The sequence below is a fragment of the Ahaetulla prasina genome, chromosome 8 (assembly GCF_028640845.1).
Source record: "Ahaetulla prasina isolate Xishuangbanna chromosome 8, ASM2864084v1, whole genome shotgun sequence".
NCBI classification, from domain to species: Eukaryota; Metazoa; Chordata; class Lepidosauria; order Squamata; family Colubridae; genus Ahaetulla; species Ahaetulla prasina.
The window spans coordinates 21093375-21108356 of NC_080546.1; the positions used below are offsets into that span (position 1 = coordinate 21093375).

The 14982-nt window shown below is 44.7% G+C and overlaps 1 protein-coding gene across 1 annotated transcript; it reads left to right on the forward strand.

The window, feature by feature from the left end:
• Positions 1-13277: 13277 nt before the first annotated feature.
• ATOH1 (atonal bHLH transcription factor 1) lies at positions 13278-14363 on the forward strand. The gene is made up of 2 exons (XM_058193116.1): positions 13278-13585; positions 13772-14363. Exons 1-2 carry the CDS (start codon positions 13278-13280, stop codon positions 14361-14363), a joined length of 900 nt encoding a protein of 299 aa, XP_058049099.1.
• Positions 14364-14982: the final 619 nt, after the last annotated feature.

Here is a 14982-nt window from a genome sequence, read left to right on the forward strand (position 1 = left end):
GAAAGCAGACACTTTTTTTTTGTCACAACAGTATACACAAACAATTGTCATAGATAAAACAACATATCTTGAAGAAAATATATATATATAAGTAAAAAATATGCATCAACTATATCAATTTGATATAATGAAGGGAACAATAGGACAGGAACGGTAGGCACTTTTGTGCTCTCATGCACGCCCCTTATAACTTCCCATATAAATTCCCAAGAAAATTTTGAATTCGAAGCAGTGCTGGCAGCAAATGAAAGTTAAGCCTCTTGCAGATTCTCCTCTTTACATTGTATAAGCAGATTCACCTGTTGCATTAAATAGTAATGCGTTTTGTTGGTGTTCAGTGAGGTACATCATTGTCTGAAAGCTCATTTGCACCACAGTGATACCGGCGAACATGAACAAGCCTAATTACGAACTTGTAATTAAAAGGACATGAGGTGTGCGAACCACAACTGTGATAGTTCTATTTGATTCTTCTTCATCTTAAATTTAAGAAAATTCTAGGGCTATGAAGGAAAGTATTGTACTAATTAGAACTAGAAAGAAGAATAGGGTGGATAGTTTTAACAAGCATACTTGCTGCATTTGAAAAATATTAAAATAATCCACTCAAGTAGATTTCTTGATCATCAGATCCACTGCTTCTGAAATCTCCATGAACCAAAAGAAGAATTGTAAACAAAAGTTGGCAATACAAATGTGTTTTGCATTCTATCATGTGTTATTTCTTCTGAAAAAGTAATAGTTTGTTCACTAAGACCAAAACCTTTGGATAAGACAAACTTGCTTTTAAGAGACTGGACAGTCACTTGTCTGAGATGGTATAAGATCCCCTCCTTGAGGAGGGGGCTGGACTAGAAGACCTCCAAGGTCCCTTCCAGCTCGATTCTGATTCTGCTGCTATTCTACGGTCTTTTTTCTCCACAGATTGCGACGAAGTAAACCTTACCAGTGCTGGGGAAATATTTGCGTTAAATTTTCAGCTTGCAATATGGAGGCATGAGAAAGAGGAGAATATTTTGAGGGGACACCCACAAGCTCATCATCTTTATGAAATAAAAGAGAAAGACGGACCAACCGTCTTTGGATCCAAGCATGTAATGGATTTCCGGATTAATTAAGGGGAAGGGAAGAGAATCGATTTTTTTTTTAAAGTGCTGCGGGCTTCTCGCCCATCAGACTTCACGGATCTCGCAATCCGCGCTTGAGGGTCTCTAAAAACAAGGCAAGCTGTTAGGTACCGCAGCTATCAATAACTCTCAGCGTAGCTCTCCGTTCTCGATAGAGCCTCTCTCCGCTCTCCTTCCGCGCAGCGCGATTGCCAAGGAAACCGGGCAGGCGCTGCTACTATGCAGACTGCCTCACGCTGGAAGTCAACCGCGCGTCCCATGGTGCGCGCCCTTTTTCAAAGAGGAAGTCAAGTGTGGCGAATGAGACACAGACTACCATTGTCCCCGCGACATTTTAATAACCTGCACCTACAATATTCAACCTGTTGTTTGCACAGGGGACAACCCCGCGACACAAAAAGCCACCCGAGGGGGCGGCAGGCGAAGAGCTTGGGCAGAGACTTGGCGCTCCCCGGCGCCATGGCTCCGGCGCTTGGGCTCCCGCGCGGCGTGGGCACGGAGCAGGCGGAGGGAAGGGCGAGGTTACCCTCAACAACCAGCCGGGCTTTTTGCCCAGGAACGACGCCGAGGGCGCCCCCTGCCTCTGCCTGAGAAGGGCTTCGCAAGGCTTGGTGGAAACGCGGCGCCCTCTCAAGAGCTTAAATTGTTTTGGCTTGTAGACGTTTCCTTACCCAAAGTAGGTATTACATCGGTAATCCGTGACTGGGCAAAGAAACGTCTGCGAGAAAACAACCAACCTCAGTAAGCACCCAGGACCCCTCGTTTCAACCCTGAGCTACAACTATTCTCCTTTGTGGAAACAGTGCCCCACTATTGGAGGGGCTGTCACAGAAAAGAGGGGGGGTCAAGCTATTTTCTAAAGCACCCGAAGGCCAGACAAGGAATAATGGATGGAAACTGACCAAGGAGAGATTCAATCTGGAAATAAGGAGAAATTTTCTGACATTGAGAACTATCAACCAATGGAACAGAAGTTGCCTTTGGAAGTTGTGGCTGTTTCATCACTGGAGGCTTTCAAGAAGAGATTGGACTAACACTTGTTGGAAATGGTACAGGGCCTCCTGCTTGGGTGGGGGGTTGGACTACATGACCTACAAGGTCCCTTCCAACTCTGTTATTCAGTGAGCCCAGCTTAACCCAAAAAGTGATTTTATCCTTTTCTAGGGGAAGAACAACAGACTCAGGTTGGTCACCTCAAAGGACCTTGAGGGACAGTACTTCAGGGATGATTATATACTTTTTTTCCCCAGTCCCTTTTTTCTGATTTTTTAAAAACTGGTTTAAACTACTAAAGTTTTCTGGTAGCCCCACCCTCCAAGGACTTTCCAGGTCAGACCCTGGTTGGCTTCAAGAAGGGGAGAAGATTAGTCAAAGTTATTTGCACTGGAAGGGTCTAGGTGAAGAACCTTTGTGGAAGAAAAAAGCCATCCCTTGATCTAAAGACAACTATAGGTAGTCCTCGACTTACGACCACAATTGATCCCCTAATTTATGTTAAGTGAGAATTTGTTAAATGAGTTTTGCCCCATTTTAAGACATTTCTTGCTGCAGTCGTTAAGTGAATCCCTGCAGTTGATAAGTTAGTAACCTGGTTGTTAACTGAATCTGGCTTCCCCATTGACTTTGCTTGTCAGAAGGTCGCAAATCACGTGACTCTGGGATGTTGCAATGGTCATAAGTATGAACCAAATTGTCAAGAATCTGAATTTTGATCACATGATCATGGGGATGCTACAAAGATTCTAACTGTGAAATACAGTCACATCACTTTTTTCAGTGTCATTGTAACTTTGAACGGTCACTAAATGAATTGTTGTAAGTAGAGGACTACCTGTACTACTGGAACCATCAAGGCCACTCCCATCAATATTGACAAGGCAAACCGCTAGAACAGGGGTCAGCAACCTGCGGCTCTGGAGCCGCATGTGGCTCTTTCACCCCTCTGCTGCAGCTCCCTGTCACTCAAAATATATGTCACAACCGCCAATGTGCAACACCCACCGGCGCGCAATTTATTGAGCTTCTCAACCCCTGGTAGGCCAACCATGGATAAATCCAAGAAAAGAAAAGTTTCAGAAAACAAAACATTCAACTACATATGCTAGTTTTGTGGCTGCTCAAGAAATAGTAAGGCACGGGAAGGGTTTTGTGGCTCCCGGTGTTTTCTTTTCTTTGGGAAATGAGTCCAAATGGTTCTTTGAATGTTTAAGGTTGCAGAAACCTACGCTAGAGACAATGAGAGCAAAGCCCACCCCCTACTAACACTGATGAAACTAGTTTAGTAATGAAACATCTGCAAGAAAATAACCAAGTTTGGAGAACACTAAGGACCCCATAACTAATACTGCTTTTCAATATCATTTCCTCACTCATCCCATTCAAACTATAACACCCATTACTCTTTCTGTCTTAATTTATTCTAGTCAGTGAAAGACACATGAATTGTGGAAGGCTACTTCCAGAAAGGGACGCGGTGGCTCAGGGGCTAGGACGTTGAGTTTGTCGATTGAAAGGTCGGCAGCTCAGCGGTTCAAATCCCTAGTGCTGCCGTGTAACGGGGTGAGCTCCCGTTGTTTGTCCCAGCTTCTGCCAACCTAGCAGTTTCGAAAGCATGTAAAAATGCAAGTAGAAAAAATAGGGACCACCTTTGGTGGGAAGGTAACAGTGTTCCGTGCGCCTTTGGCGTTGAGTCATGCCAGCCACATGACCACGGAGATGTCTTTGGACAGCGCTGGCTCTTCGGCTTTGAAACGGAGATGAGCACCGCCCCCTAGAGTCGGCAACGACTAGCACGTATGTGCGAGGGGAACCTTTACCTTTACCTTACTTCTAGAAAAAGTGGTAGGAAAACATACCAGAAGACTCCCAAGCGGAAAATGACCAGATCTTCAGAGTTTCTTTTTCCCATTCCTGAAACAGAACTGTGCTTCTGTTCCTCTTTTTTCCCCCAAGTGCTTTATTTTTTCAGGTACAGTTGAATTGCACTGAGTGGCATAGCCCTGTTTGAGAAGCAGAGAATTCCAATCTGAACTGCAGAGGCATTTAGTGAAATTTAAATCTCAAACAAAATCATTTAAGAACTAAAAGCCGCTGAAAATCAAAGGCCTTTAGTTCTGATATGCAATTTTTGCTCAAGATTGCCTCCTGAACTAAGCAAAAAGTATGGGTGTGAATTACAAATATTTAAGCATTATAACATGTTAAGGTGTTTTTTTTTAAAAAAAACCACTGAACAGTTTTTTTGGAAATAGAACCACCGCATTTTTGCTTTTATTGAGACATTAATAAATAAAACACTTTCCCACAAAGTACATCAGACTCATGTGATTTAATGCAGCTAATGCAGTCCCGTTTACAGGTGAGCCATTTTAATCAATATAGTAATGGTTTCTGAAACCACCAGAGGGCAGAATTAAAACAACAGAAATAGCAAGAAAGTCCATTTTTTTCCTAAACATTAGGAGAATAGAACCTTTTAGCAACGAAATAATATATCTTGAGAGCTGGTTAAAATATGTTCCTGCAGTGAGAAATATTTAAATCAAGTTAGCCAATCCTGTCCTAGAGATGTTGTATTTTATTACTTTATTTTTTAGTTGTTAAATTTATTTGCTGCCTGTCTCACCATGGGGCTACCCTAGGCAGGTTACAATAATAAAAAGGAAGAAAATGAAAGGAGCATAGAACAAATCCTTGTCCTTGCACATACTTACAATTGTTGTATCTGCACAATCACATGATCAAAATTCAGGCACTTGGCAATCAGTATGTATTTACAATAGTTGAAATGTCCCAGTGTGTCACATGATCACCATCTGTGACCTTCCCAACAGCTTCTGACAAGTGAAGTCCTTGGGGAAAGCTGGATTTGCTTAAGGACCACATGATTGACTTAACAACAGCAGTGATTTACTTAACAACCGTGGCGAAAAGATCAAAAAATTGGGCACAACTCACTTAACAGTCACTTTGCATAGCAAAAAATTATGGTTCCAATTGTGGCCGCATTGCACAGTATATATATTGTATTCATATCTGGATAAAAGGCCAGTAATGTGCTCTTCTGAAAACAAAACAGAACATTGGTTTGACCTGATGATAGATTTCTGTAAGAACATGGAATCTGTGGATAAACTCTAAGACAGATATGGGGTTTCTTAGATTTATGATTTAGCAGACTATAGTTTTGTTACAATTCTGGGTACCCCTTCATTTTAAGTATTGGTATCATTAGAGTTAAGACATTTGATGTTGTGGTCATGGCCGATCTCAAAAAGTTGGTACTCTAGGAATAACCTTATTCTTCATGATCAATTTGGTGATTGCTTTCCTTCCTATTAGTTTTCATATTTGCATTCTAATCATGCTCTGGTAATGTTATACCCTTTTAGGATATTGTGTTTTGCACCTCTTGCAATTTGTCACTGAAACCTTCAATATCGTCTAACATGCATGTCAGTTATGGTGTTCACTTATATAACATTGATATTCACAGGATAGTCACTAATTCCATTAGATATACTATATTATGTTATTAGTTTATAACTGAGCATATATTTAGCAGTATCCTCTGAGTATTATGATGAATCCATTATTTCATAAAGTCTCATGAACTTAATCATATATTATATGATCATCTGATTTAAAACGATCAGTGCCAACCTTCCAGGGTTCACATCAGTGGTGGGATTCAGCCAGTTCGCACCACTTTGGGAGAACCGGTTGTTAATTTTCTGAGCAGTTTGGCAAACTGGTTGTTGGAAGAAATCATTAGGGCAGAGAACCAGTTGTTAAATTACTTGAATCCCACCATTGGTTCACATAATCTTTGTTTTGCTTTATCAAATTGCCTATCCAAGGCCCGTTGTCTTCTGGAGGCATCTCTCTCTGCAGCAGCAGAGGTTTGGAGAGAAGTAGAAGACTTAGATTTGGTGGCAGAAGCCCTTGATTTGGATCTGCTCTTGTGAGGGGGAGGAGCCACGCTAGTAAGGTGTCCTTGGGAGGGCGAGGCAGAAGCCCGGGAAGGAGATCTGCTGCGATCCGCCATCTTGGAAATGAGGCCTAGTGGTTATCAGAGGCCTTGGAATATATGCCCAAATAATATAGTGGCCCTGATCTGAGAATCCTGGAATCAGATCAAATAATAAGGGCCAGTTAGCACCAAGCTGACACCACAGCCGGATTCAAGCATTCAAAGGCTGCATGGGGGGTTGCTTTGGGGGGGGGATCCCCAAATGGCGCGAAGCAGGCACCACTGCTCCTATAGCGCCCTTTTTACTGCAGCGTTGGCAGGGGGAACTAGCCTCCGACACCACGGATCTTTTCAGCGCTCCATGGCATAGGGCCGGGTTATTTACGGGACCGCCTGCTGCGACCGAATACCTCTCACCGACCCGTGCGCTCTCACAGAGAGGGACTCCTCAGGGTGCCGTCAGCTAGGCAGTGCCATCTGGCGACACCCAGGGGAAGGGCCTTCTCTGGGGGGGCTCCCACCCTCTGGAACGAACTCCCCCCAGGACTTCGTCAACTTCCGGATCTCTGAACCTTCCGCCGCGAGCTTAAAACACATCTATTTATTTGTGCAGGACTGGAGTAGATTTTAAATTTTATATTGGTTTTAATGGGTTTTATTATTTATATGGTTTTTTTAAAAAAAATTGGGCTATGTAGAATAAGCTTTTTAACTGTTATTTTATTCTGTATTTATATGTATTTTTATTTGCCTGTGAACCGCCCTGAGTCCCTAGGGAGATAGGGCGGTATATAAATATGATAAATAAATAAATAAATAAATAAATAAATAAATAAATAAAATATATCTATAATATAACAGAATAATAGAGTTGGAAGGGATCTTGTAGGTCATCTAGTCCCCGCTCAAGCAGGAGACCTTGCACCAGCGGTGAAATCCACTTACCTTCGCTACCAGTTCAGGAATGGGAGCACACACCTCTTCTGTGCATGTGCAGAACCTTCTCCGCATGTGCAGATGGTAAGAAAAGGGGACGTAATGACATCCTAGAGGGTGGGAGAAGCCTCCCGCCGCCGGAGCTACCAGTTCACCAAACCGGATAGAACCGGGGGGGGGGGATTTCACCGCTGCCTTACACTATTTCTGACAGATGGCAGCCCAATCTCTTCTTGAAAGTTTCCAGTGATGAAGCTCCCACAACTTATGAAGCCAAGCTGTTCCATTGGTTGATTGATCTCATTGTCAGAAAATGTATCCTTATTTCTAGGTTGAATCTCTCCTTGTTCAGTTTCCATCCATTATTCCTTGTCTGGCTTTCAGGTGCTTTGGAAAATAAGTTGACTCCTCTTCTCTGTGACAGCCCTTCAAATATTGGAACACTGCTATCATGTCACCCCTAGTTCTTCTCTTCATTAGACTAGACATACCTACTTCCTGCAATCATTCATCGTATACTTTAGCCTCCAGTCCCCTAATCATCTTTGTTGCTCTTCTGTGCACTCTTTCTAGATCTCAGCATCTTTTCTGTATCATGGTTACTAGAACTGGATACAGTATTCCAAGTGTAGTCGCACAGGTGCAGTATAAAATGGTACTAACACTTTGTGTGATTTTGATACTGTCCCTCTGTTGATGCAGCCTAGGAGCCCGATATCAATATGAATACAATACCTCTTATGGCCATATTTTCAGCCTTACCAGCTCCAGCCCTGACACAGATATTCTATTTAGGACCTCTTATGTAGTGACCAAGAAAAGCCAGACGTGGCTCCTTGCAAGACAAATGTCTGTGAACCTCCAAACAAAACAATATAATTTTAATTCTGAAATTATTTGGGGAAGGTAGGAAAGTTAGGCAACGTTCTTAGGCTCAGAATTCCAAATCTGGCATAGCTAAGCAAATTACTTATTACTTCTTTGAATGAGATCTTGCATTTCAGCACATGTTCATCACAAATACGTTCTTTAAGTTATATATCCAAAATAAAATTGAATAATAAATAAAGTTATTGCAGTTGTTAAACTCGATTACAAAGTTATCCTACAAAAAATATGATTCTAACATTTGTATGAGTTGTTTGATTTCGGCTTACTAAGTCATGTGTGTTGTTCCAGCACCAACTCTCTGATTGAAACTTCCGCCTAATTCCCACTTTTATTTTTCACATATTTTAGCTTAGAAAAAAGTCCATTAAGTTTCAGCAGAAGAGATTTCTGAATAGCTATACTTAGATCAAGATACATACATTGAGAAATGGAACATTTTTATGCTTTTGACTCCCTGGATGATAGTTCATTCACCCAGATTTTGTAAGAAGTATATATCTTGAGGCTTTCAAATTGTCTTGCTATTACACAGTGACTGTTCCTGAGTTGTATGCTTATATTTCCGATTCCTGTGAAGTTGTCTCTGTAGCAGGGCATACTCTGAATAACATCAAAAGAGGAAAGTCTAACAAAAGAGGAAAGAAACTCAAGTAGGCTTGAACATACAATGAGAACTGGTAGAAGCAAAAAGGGAGAGAGATTTTTGAATACCAAATGAACTCAGCCAACCCCAGGAGTTCTTCAGCACTAACATTTGTCTTATTCTGAGAGAACAGAACTAAATCCAACTCTACAAGAGTCACCTACTGCCTTTGACTTTGATGTCTAGCTCATATACATAGCGGTAAACGATATATACAGTATATACCTAATAAAGAGTTTGAATGAAGTATTGAATCTATTATGACATTATGATGGAAAAACTATATGAAAATCTAATCTTATTCTTATATTCTTCTATCCCACCCCTTTCCCAAGTTAGTGAAAATGGTACAATAGTTCTAAATTGGCCTACGTAGGCCTCAAAACACTTGTTTTATATTACTATTGCTACAAGGATTTATTCTTGTTGAAACAAATTGGATTTCTCAATTAATTTCTATTGAATTAAGAGATGCCAGTACTCTTCCCATCTCCCATGGCTTTTTTAAGTTGTGAAATAAGATTCAGTTTTTGTTCTTCTGTTTGCTTAAATTATAGATGAAACAAATAGTTTGCATTTTCTTTAGGCATTAGTAGAAATGCCCATAGCTTATTTTGTAAAAAAGACAGAAAGAAAGAAAGAAAGAAAACTTGCTCACCCTGTGTGAAGTTTTTTTGAGTATGGGTAATGTAGTATTTTTAAAAAATAAAAATAAAGTTCATTATTTACCCTGAGTTTAAATCACTACAGCATGAGTTACCAAATTCAGATAAAATACATGTTCATGAAGTATTTTCTGTATCCTTGTCAAAAAGATATAAACGATAGGGTTGTTCCAAAAGAGATTAGAACCATCACTCAGTCAAGGATTTCACGCTGCTTAGTCAAGTGACATGAAGTTTGCCATGCATATCTGATCAATCCCATTACAAAACTAGTGACACTTTTCTTTATTAGAGTCATTTCAGGACCTACCTTGCTGTTTTCATATGATCTTGGCCTCAGAATGGCAGGAAACAATATCAACTTTGAGTCTTTGTCATCAAGAAACAAGGTAGATCCTAGAACCACAAGTTGCCCGTCCATGTTGTAATGGAGAGCTTGTAGATAGTGGTCAATACACTGCACAATTGTTACAGACACGCATTTATTATCTACTGCTTTTTTTCTTCTTCTGAGACAGAATTCCCTTGTTGAGATTTCTTCTTCTTCTTCTTCTTCTTCTTCTTCTTCTTCTTCTTCTTCTTCTTCTTCTTCTTCTTCTTCTTCTTCTCTCTCTTCTCTCTTCTTTCTCTTTCTCTCCCTCTTTCTCTCCCCCTCCCTCTCTCTCTCTTCCTGTGTCTCTTCTATCTCAATCTACAAGAAGCCTTTCTGAAGCTTCTATGCATCAGCACCCACATTACATTCTCTCTTCCCTCTTCTATATTCTCCTACACAAGTGGAATCATTATCACCTTTCTTCTCTTCCCTTTATCTTCTACCATTATGGTTCTTCAGCTTTTTCTAAGAAAAGGATGGCTATCCCCTAATACTAAGACAAAGGTAAGCTTAGAATATAGAGAACATAGGGAGGCGTGGGGTTGCTAAAGAAGACCATGAAGAGAAAATGTTGTGGCCACAACTCCTAAAATTTCATAGCTCACACCCTTCCACAAAAAAAATAAAAAATAAAAAAATGTCCAAGTCTTTAAAAAGCATTCCTTTTAGTAATGCTGAACCCTTGATGACTTCAAAGACAGATCCATATAGTTTTCTTGTCAACAATAAAACTGTCAAGTGTCAATCATTGTCATCTTCCGGGGGTAGTTTTGTTTTGCTAGTACTTTCTCAGTCTAGCCTGCAATCTTTGTGTGTCCCTGGAGATTGCTATCAATGTCTAATTAGGCCAGACCCTATTTCGCTTGCCATCCTAGAGAGGGGAGGGAGTCAGAGGATACCTACTCATTAAAGCTTGCTTAGAACCCATGAGATGAGCTGCACATAAATTTAATAATAATAATCGTGCTGCTGTTTTGATTTATTATAAATAAATTGCAGCGGGACATTTGAGAGCAATATAGGGCTGTAAAAAGGCAATTAGAGATGGGTAAGATTGAAGTTATACATTGCAGACATTCCACCAAGCTAAACACTAAATATATGGATAGCAACATGCATTTAGGAAACAAATAGAAGAACAAGCTTGATCAATCTTACAAGGTTATTAATTCAGGCAGCAGGCAGTTACAAAGCCATTACTCCAGCCAGCTAATAGTGTTGCATGGTAATGACATAACCCTATGCTGATGCCTTCAGAATCATTTCTCTGGGCTTTTCCCCAGGTAAGTGTATACAAAATTGTGCCTTCGAATTAAGAGTTCAATCTGATAACTTTTCAGGAACTTTTAATGGATATAGAGACTAGAGAACTTACTTCTGCATGTTGGAGAACAGCACTGCTTACACAGAGATAATTGCATACAAAAAAAAGGTAGCCTTTGTGATCCTGTGCCACTTTCTTTGTACAATATTATATTCACTGAGTCAGCCAAGTTAGCAATTATATTGGGGAGGGAGTGGCTTCCCTTGGCAATACTACCCTAGGTTTGTAGAAAAGTGCAGTATGTTATAATAAAAAGTAATAAAATGACCAGCTGTAACTATATTTGACTAAGCAGCTCTAGTTCAGACTTTTATTTTAAAAGGAATAATGGGTGATGTGCTAACCGCTATATGTCAGCCCAGAAGTAATGTTTTGTTTGCTTACTGTGCCTCCAGTCACCTGCAAGGACCTTTTGAGAGGGACAAAAGAATCCGTTGCTTCTGGCATCACACAACCACTTGATGGGGGTTTCCATCCGAAGTTTGCTCCCATGGTCATTCTGGGTCTCAGAACTCTCGGTTTCTTGGGTCCTTCATTGGGATGAGGAAAAAAAATAAAAAGGTCTGAGAAATTGGGGAAGTGGCACTGTGTTCCCCAGAACTGCAGAGCTGTGCTGTGGACTTTGGCTTCCAGACCCAGTTCTTGACTCTCCTAAAGGAGCTTTCTTCAAGAGGCAACTGGACTTTTCTGAGTTTTTCTTTGAAGACGTTTCGCTTCCCATCCAAGAAGCTTCTTCAGCTTCTGAAGCTTCTTGGACGAGAAGCGAAACGTCTTCAAGGGAAAAAATGAACAAGTCTATTTGCCTCTCGAAAAAGCACCTTTGGGACAACCATGACCTGCTGGAGGACTGAGAATCTCCATAAGACCATTCAGTTCTTTACTAGTTTCAATAGGATTCACCTCAAAGCATCCGCCAAAGTGGCCCTCCGCGGTTTGCTGACAGGGTAGCCCCGGGATGCGTTAAACCGGTTTCTCCGATCGCCGTCAGGTAGCTGCGGCAGCCGAGCAAATCGGGGAATCCTCGGGGCGAACTCCGTAGTAAACGCTGCCCGCTTCAAAGGGCGAGAAAGGAACACGCCGGTCGCGTGCACCGGGCGTTGTAACCACTTTTGAGGTTCCAGTCTCTGCTTTTCCCGCTTCCCTTCAACGTGGTCGAGCGGGGACTAGTTATCCCATACGCCTCGACAGCAGTAACGCCAAAGCACTTGGTGCTCAGCATGCATTTCCCTATCCTCCCACCCCTTATCCCGCCTCGTCTGGATAAGAGCAAAAGTAAAAACCAAAAAAAAGTTGCTACGAGGGGCTTGGACTGGCGGTGGCTTTAAGCCGCCTCACGGAGCGCGCTGGAGCGAGGCGCAAATGCCTCAGGCTCGCCCGTCTGCCTTCTTCTGTTTCCGAAGCGGCGGCGAAAGGCGGCTTTTGAGGCCAGCCTAGTTCAGAGCTATTAGAAAGCGATTATCACCCACTCGGCGCCCTGAGGCCAAATCTCCGTTGCTGGAGATTTACGCACGCGCGTTGTGGCATTTCTTAAGACACGCGCCTTCTTCTCGCCGCCCGGCATATTTTTTATTTTATTTTTTACCTCACGAACTCCTGCAGGTGTAGGAAACAAGCTGCCCCCTCTTCCCACCCGACACTCCCCTTCCCGCGGACATTCACACACGTAAGTGACTCGTGTCGCCAAGCCTGCTCGGAAACAGCCTCCCTAACCAACCTAATATTAGCGGAGCAATTCTTTCTGAGAGAGAAACTTTTCTATATCCTTTGTGTCAACTTGGCCCTTCTCTCTTTCTTCCCCTCCCTCCCGCCCTCCCGTTTGGTTTCCCGCCCCCAGTTCCAACGCGGGCCAAAGGGGGGGGGAAGAGGGGGTGAAAAAGGAACGAAAGCCCAAACACCCAAGCTTGACTGCTCTGCCCATTGGTTGCCAGCACGCGCCAAGGCCCGCGGGCTCCAATGGCTGAGTCGACACGCGACTGGCGCGAGGTGGGTGGGAGACGGAGGGTGGGGCGCCGAAGAGGTGTGTGTGTGTGCGTGCGTGGAGGAGGTGGCAAGGGTGGGGGACCCTGGCGCGTGCCGCTTTTTAAAGGGGCGCAGCGCCCTTCGCAACCGGAGACGCCTGGTAGTGTGCGGGCCGTGTGCCTGTGGGCAGACACTTATATGTCCTGGGAGATTTCCGGCTTTGTAAAGGCGCCCGCCGGGGAAGAAACGGCTCTTAGCAGAGGAGGAGGAGGAGGACACGGGGGTCGTGAAAGGGCGCGCGGGAAAGAAAGTGTCAGGAGCGGGGCTATACAGCGGCACTTCTCTGCGCCCCTGGTCGCCGCCACGCCCGTCTGGCCCCCGGTCGCGATGAGCCACCTGCGCGCGACGACTGCGCCCAATGCCTGGCCCGGCAGCGGCAGGGATTTGGGCCCGCCGCCGCCGCCTCAGCAGCAGCTGGAAGGTCACCTCCTCTTGGGAGAAGAGGCGGCGGCGGCGGCGAGCCGTGGCGGCGCCTTCCCTTCCCCCTGGTTGGGCATTTGCTGCCCGGGCCGCCTCTCCTCATCCCCCAGGTATCTGCTTTCGGGTACACCTGAGGGAGATGATGAAGAGGAGGAGGAGGAGGAGGAAGACGAAGATGAAGAAGAGGAGGAGGAGCTCCTGAGGGCCGGTGGCCCCGAGCGCTCGAACGGACGGAGTTCAAACAGTTCCGCCGGGAAGCAACTGTGCGCGCTTCAGCAATCGCAACAGCCCCGTCACCTCCGCCACCCGCAGCCAGGGAGCGGCCCTTGCAAGGCGCCGTTGCCGCCCCCGCCGCGGCTCCGCTCGCCCTGCTCCGCCGTCGGAGGCGGCGCTCTTCTCCGCCCGGCCTCCCAGACCAACGGCGTGCAGCGGCAGAGGCGGCTGGCGGCCAACGCTCGCGAGCGGCGCCGGATGCACGGGCTGAACCACGCTTTCGACCAGCTGCGCAACGTCATCCCCTCCTTTAACAACGACAAGAAACTCTCCAAGTACGAGACGCTGCAGATGGCGCAGATCTACATCAGCGCTTTAGCCGAGCTCCTGCACAGCCCTCTGCCGCCCGAGAGCGCCCCCTGCGGCAAGGGCCCTTCTCTTCCGCCCGCCGCCCAGACTTATGAGCGCTCGCCTTGTACCCCTCCAGGAGGGGGGGCGCTGCAGCCCCGGGCCCAGATTGCGGGCCACGGCAGGACGCGTTTTCCCCTAGAATCGCCTGCGGGGACAGGAGGGGGCTACACCTTGCAGCCAGACCCTCTGCATTTCCCTTCCTTCACGGACGGCGCCCTCCTGGGGCAAAAAGCCCCGTCGCCGGGCCAGCTTCTCCAGCCGCCTGGCCAGCAGCCCCCAGAGCGAAGAAAAACCTCGCCACCAGCCCACCGCAGCGACGGGGAGTTCTCGCCTCGATCGCATTACAGTGACTCGGATGAGGCCAGTTAAGGCGCGCGCCGTTTCACAGACCGACCAAGCAGGCGGTTTCGGCTGCTCTCCAGATCTACGCTTAGCTGGACCCGTTGGGGAACTGGGATGCTGGGTTGACGGGTGGTCAACAGAGTGTCGTTTAGAGAAGGGCAGCAAGATCACGGCCAAAGGTAGATCAACTCCGTCAGCCTTTAAAAAGGGAGAGACCGCGAACGGCGCAGTTTGGGGAATTGGCTGGGCGAGACTCCGTTCGCTCCGACGCGGTTTTTTCTGTCTGGAAGTAAGCATTTTGTTCTGTGCGGTTTTAGAAAGGTAGTGAAAGCTGATTGAATCTTGCTTTTAGATTTTTAGACTTTGGAAACCATCTCCTATTATTCTGTTTTGTTCTGTTGTTAAATCTGTATGGACTCTCCTGCAAGAATCAGTTCGTTTACATATCAAAGACAGTAAAAAAACGGATTTGGGAATGGAGGCTTCGGAGTTCCAGTCAAAATGAAGAACTGTTTTTTGTTTTTGTTTTTAAAGTTCATAGCTATGGCCAGACTTTCTTGAAAATAAGTTCCTCAACAATGGACTTCCTATTAAGAATAAGAATTAAGAATTCTTCAACCGACTAAAACCAACACACACTAAGTCT

What these genes read in the sequence shown, in the direction of transcription:
- ATOH1 (XM_058193116.1), top strand. Translation starts at nt 13,278, where the DNA reads ATGAGCCACCTGCGCGCGACGACTGCGCCCAATGCCTGGCCCGGCAGC. An exon ending in CTCCTGAGGGCCGGTGGCCC is followed by an intron (nt 13,586 to 13,771) that starts CGAGCGCTCGAA and finishes CGCTCTTCTCCG; the next exon opens with CCCGGCCTCCCAGACCAACG.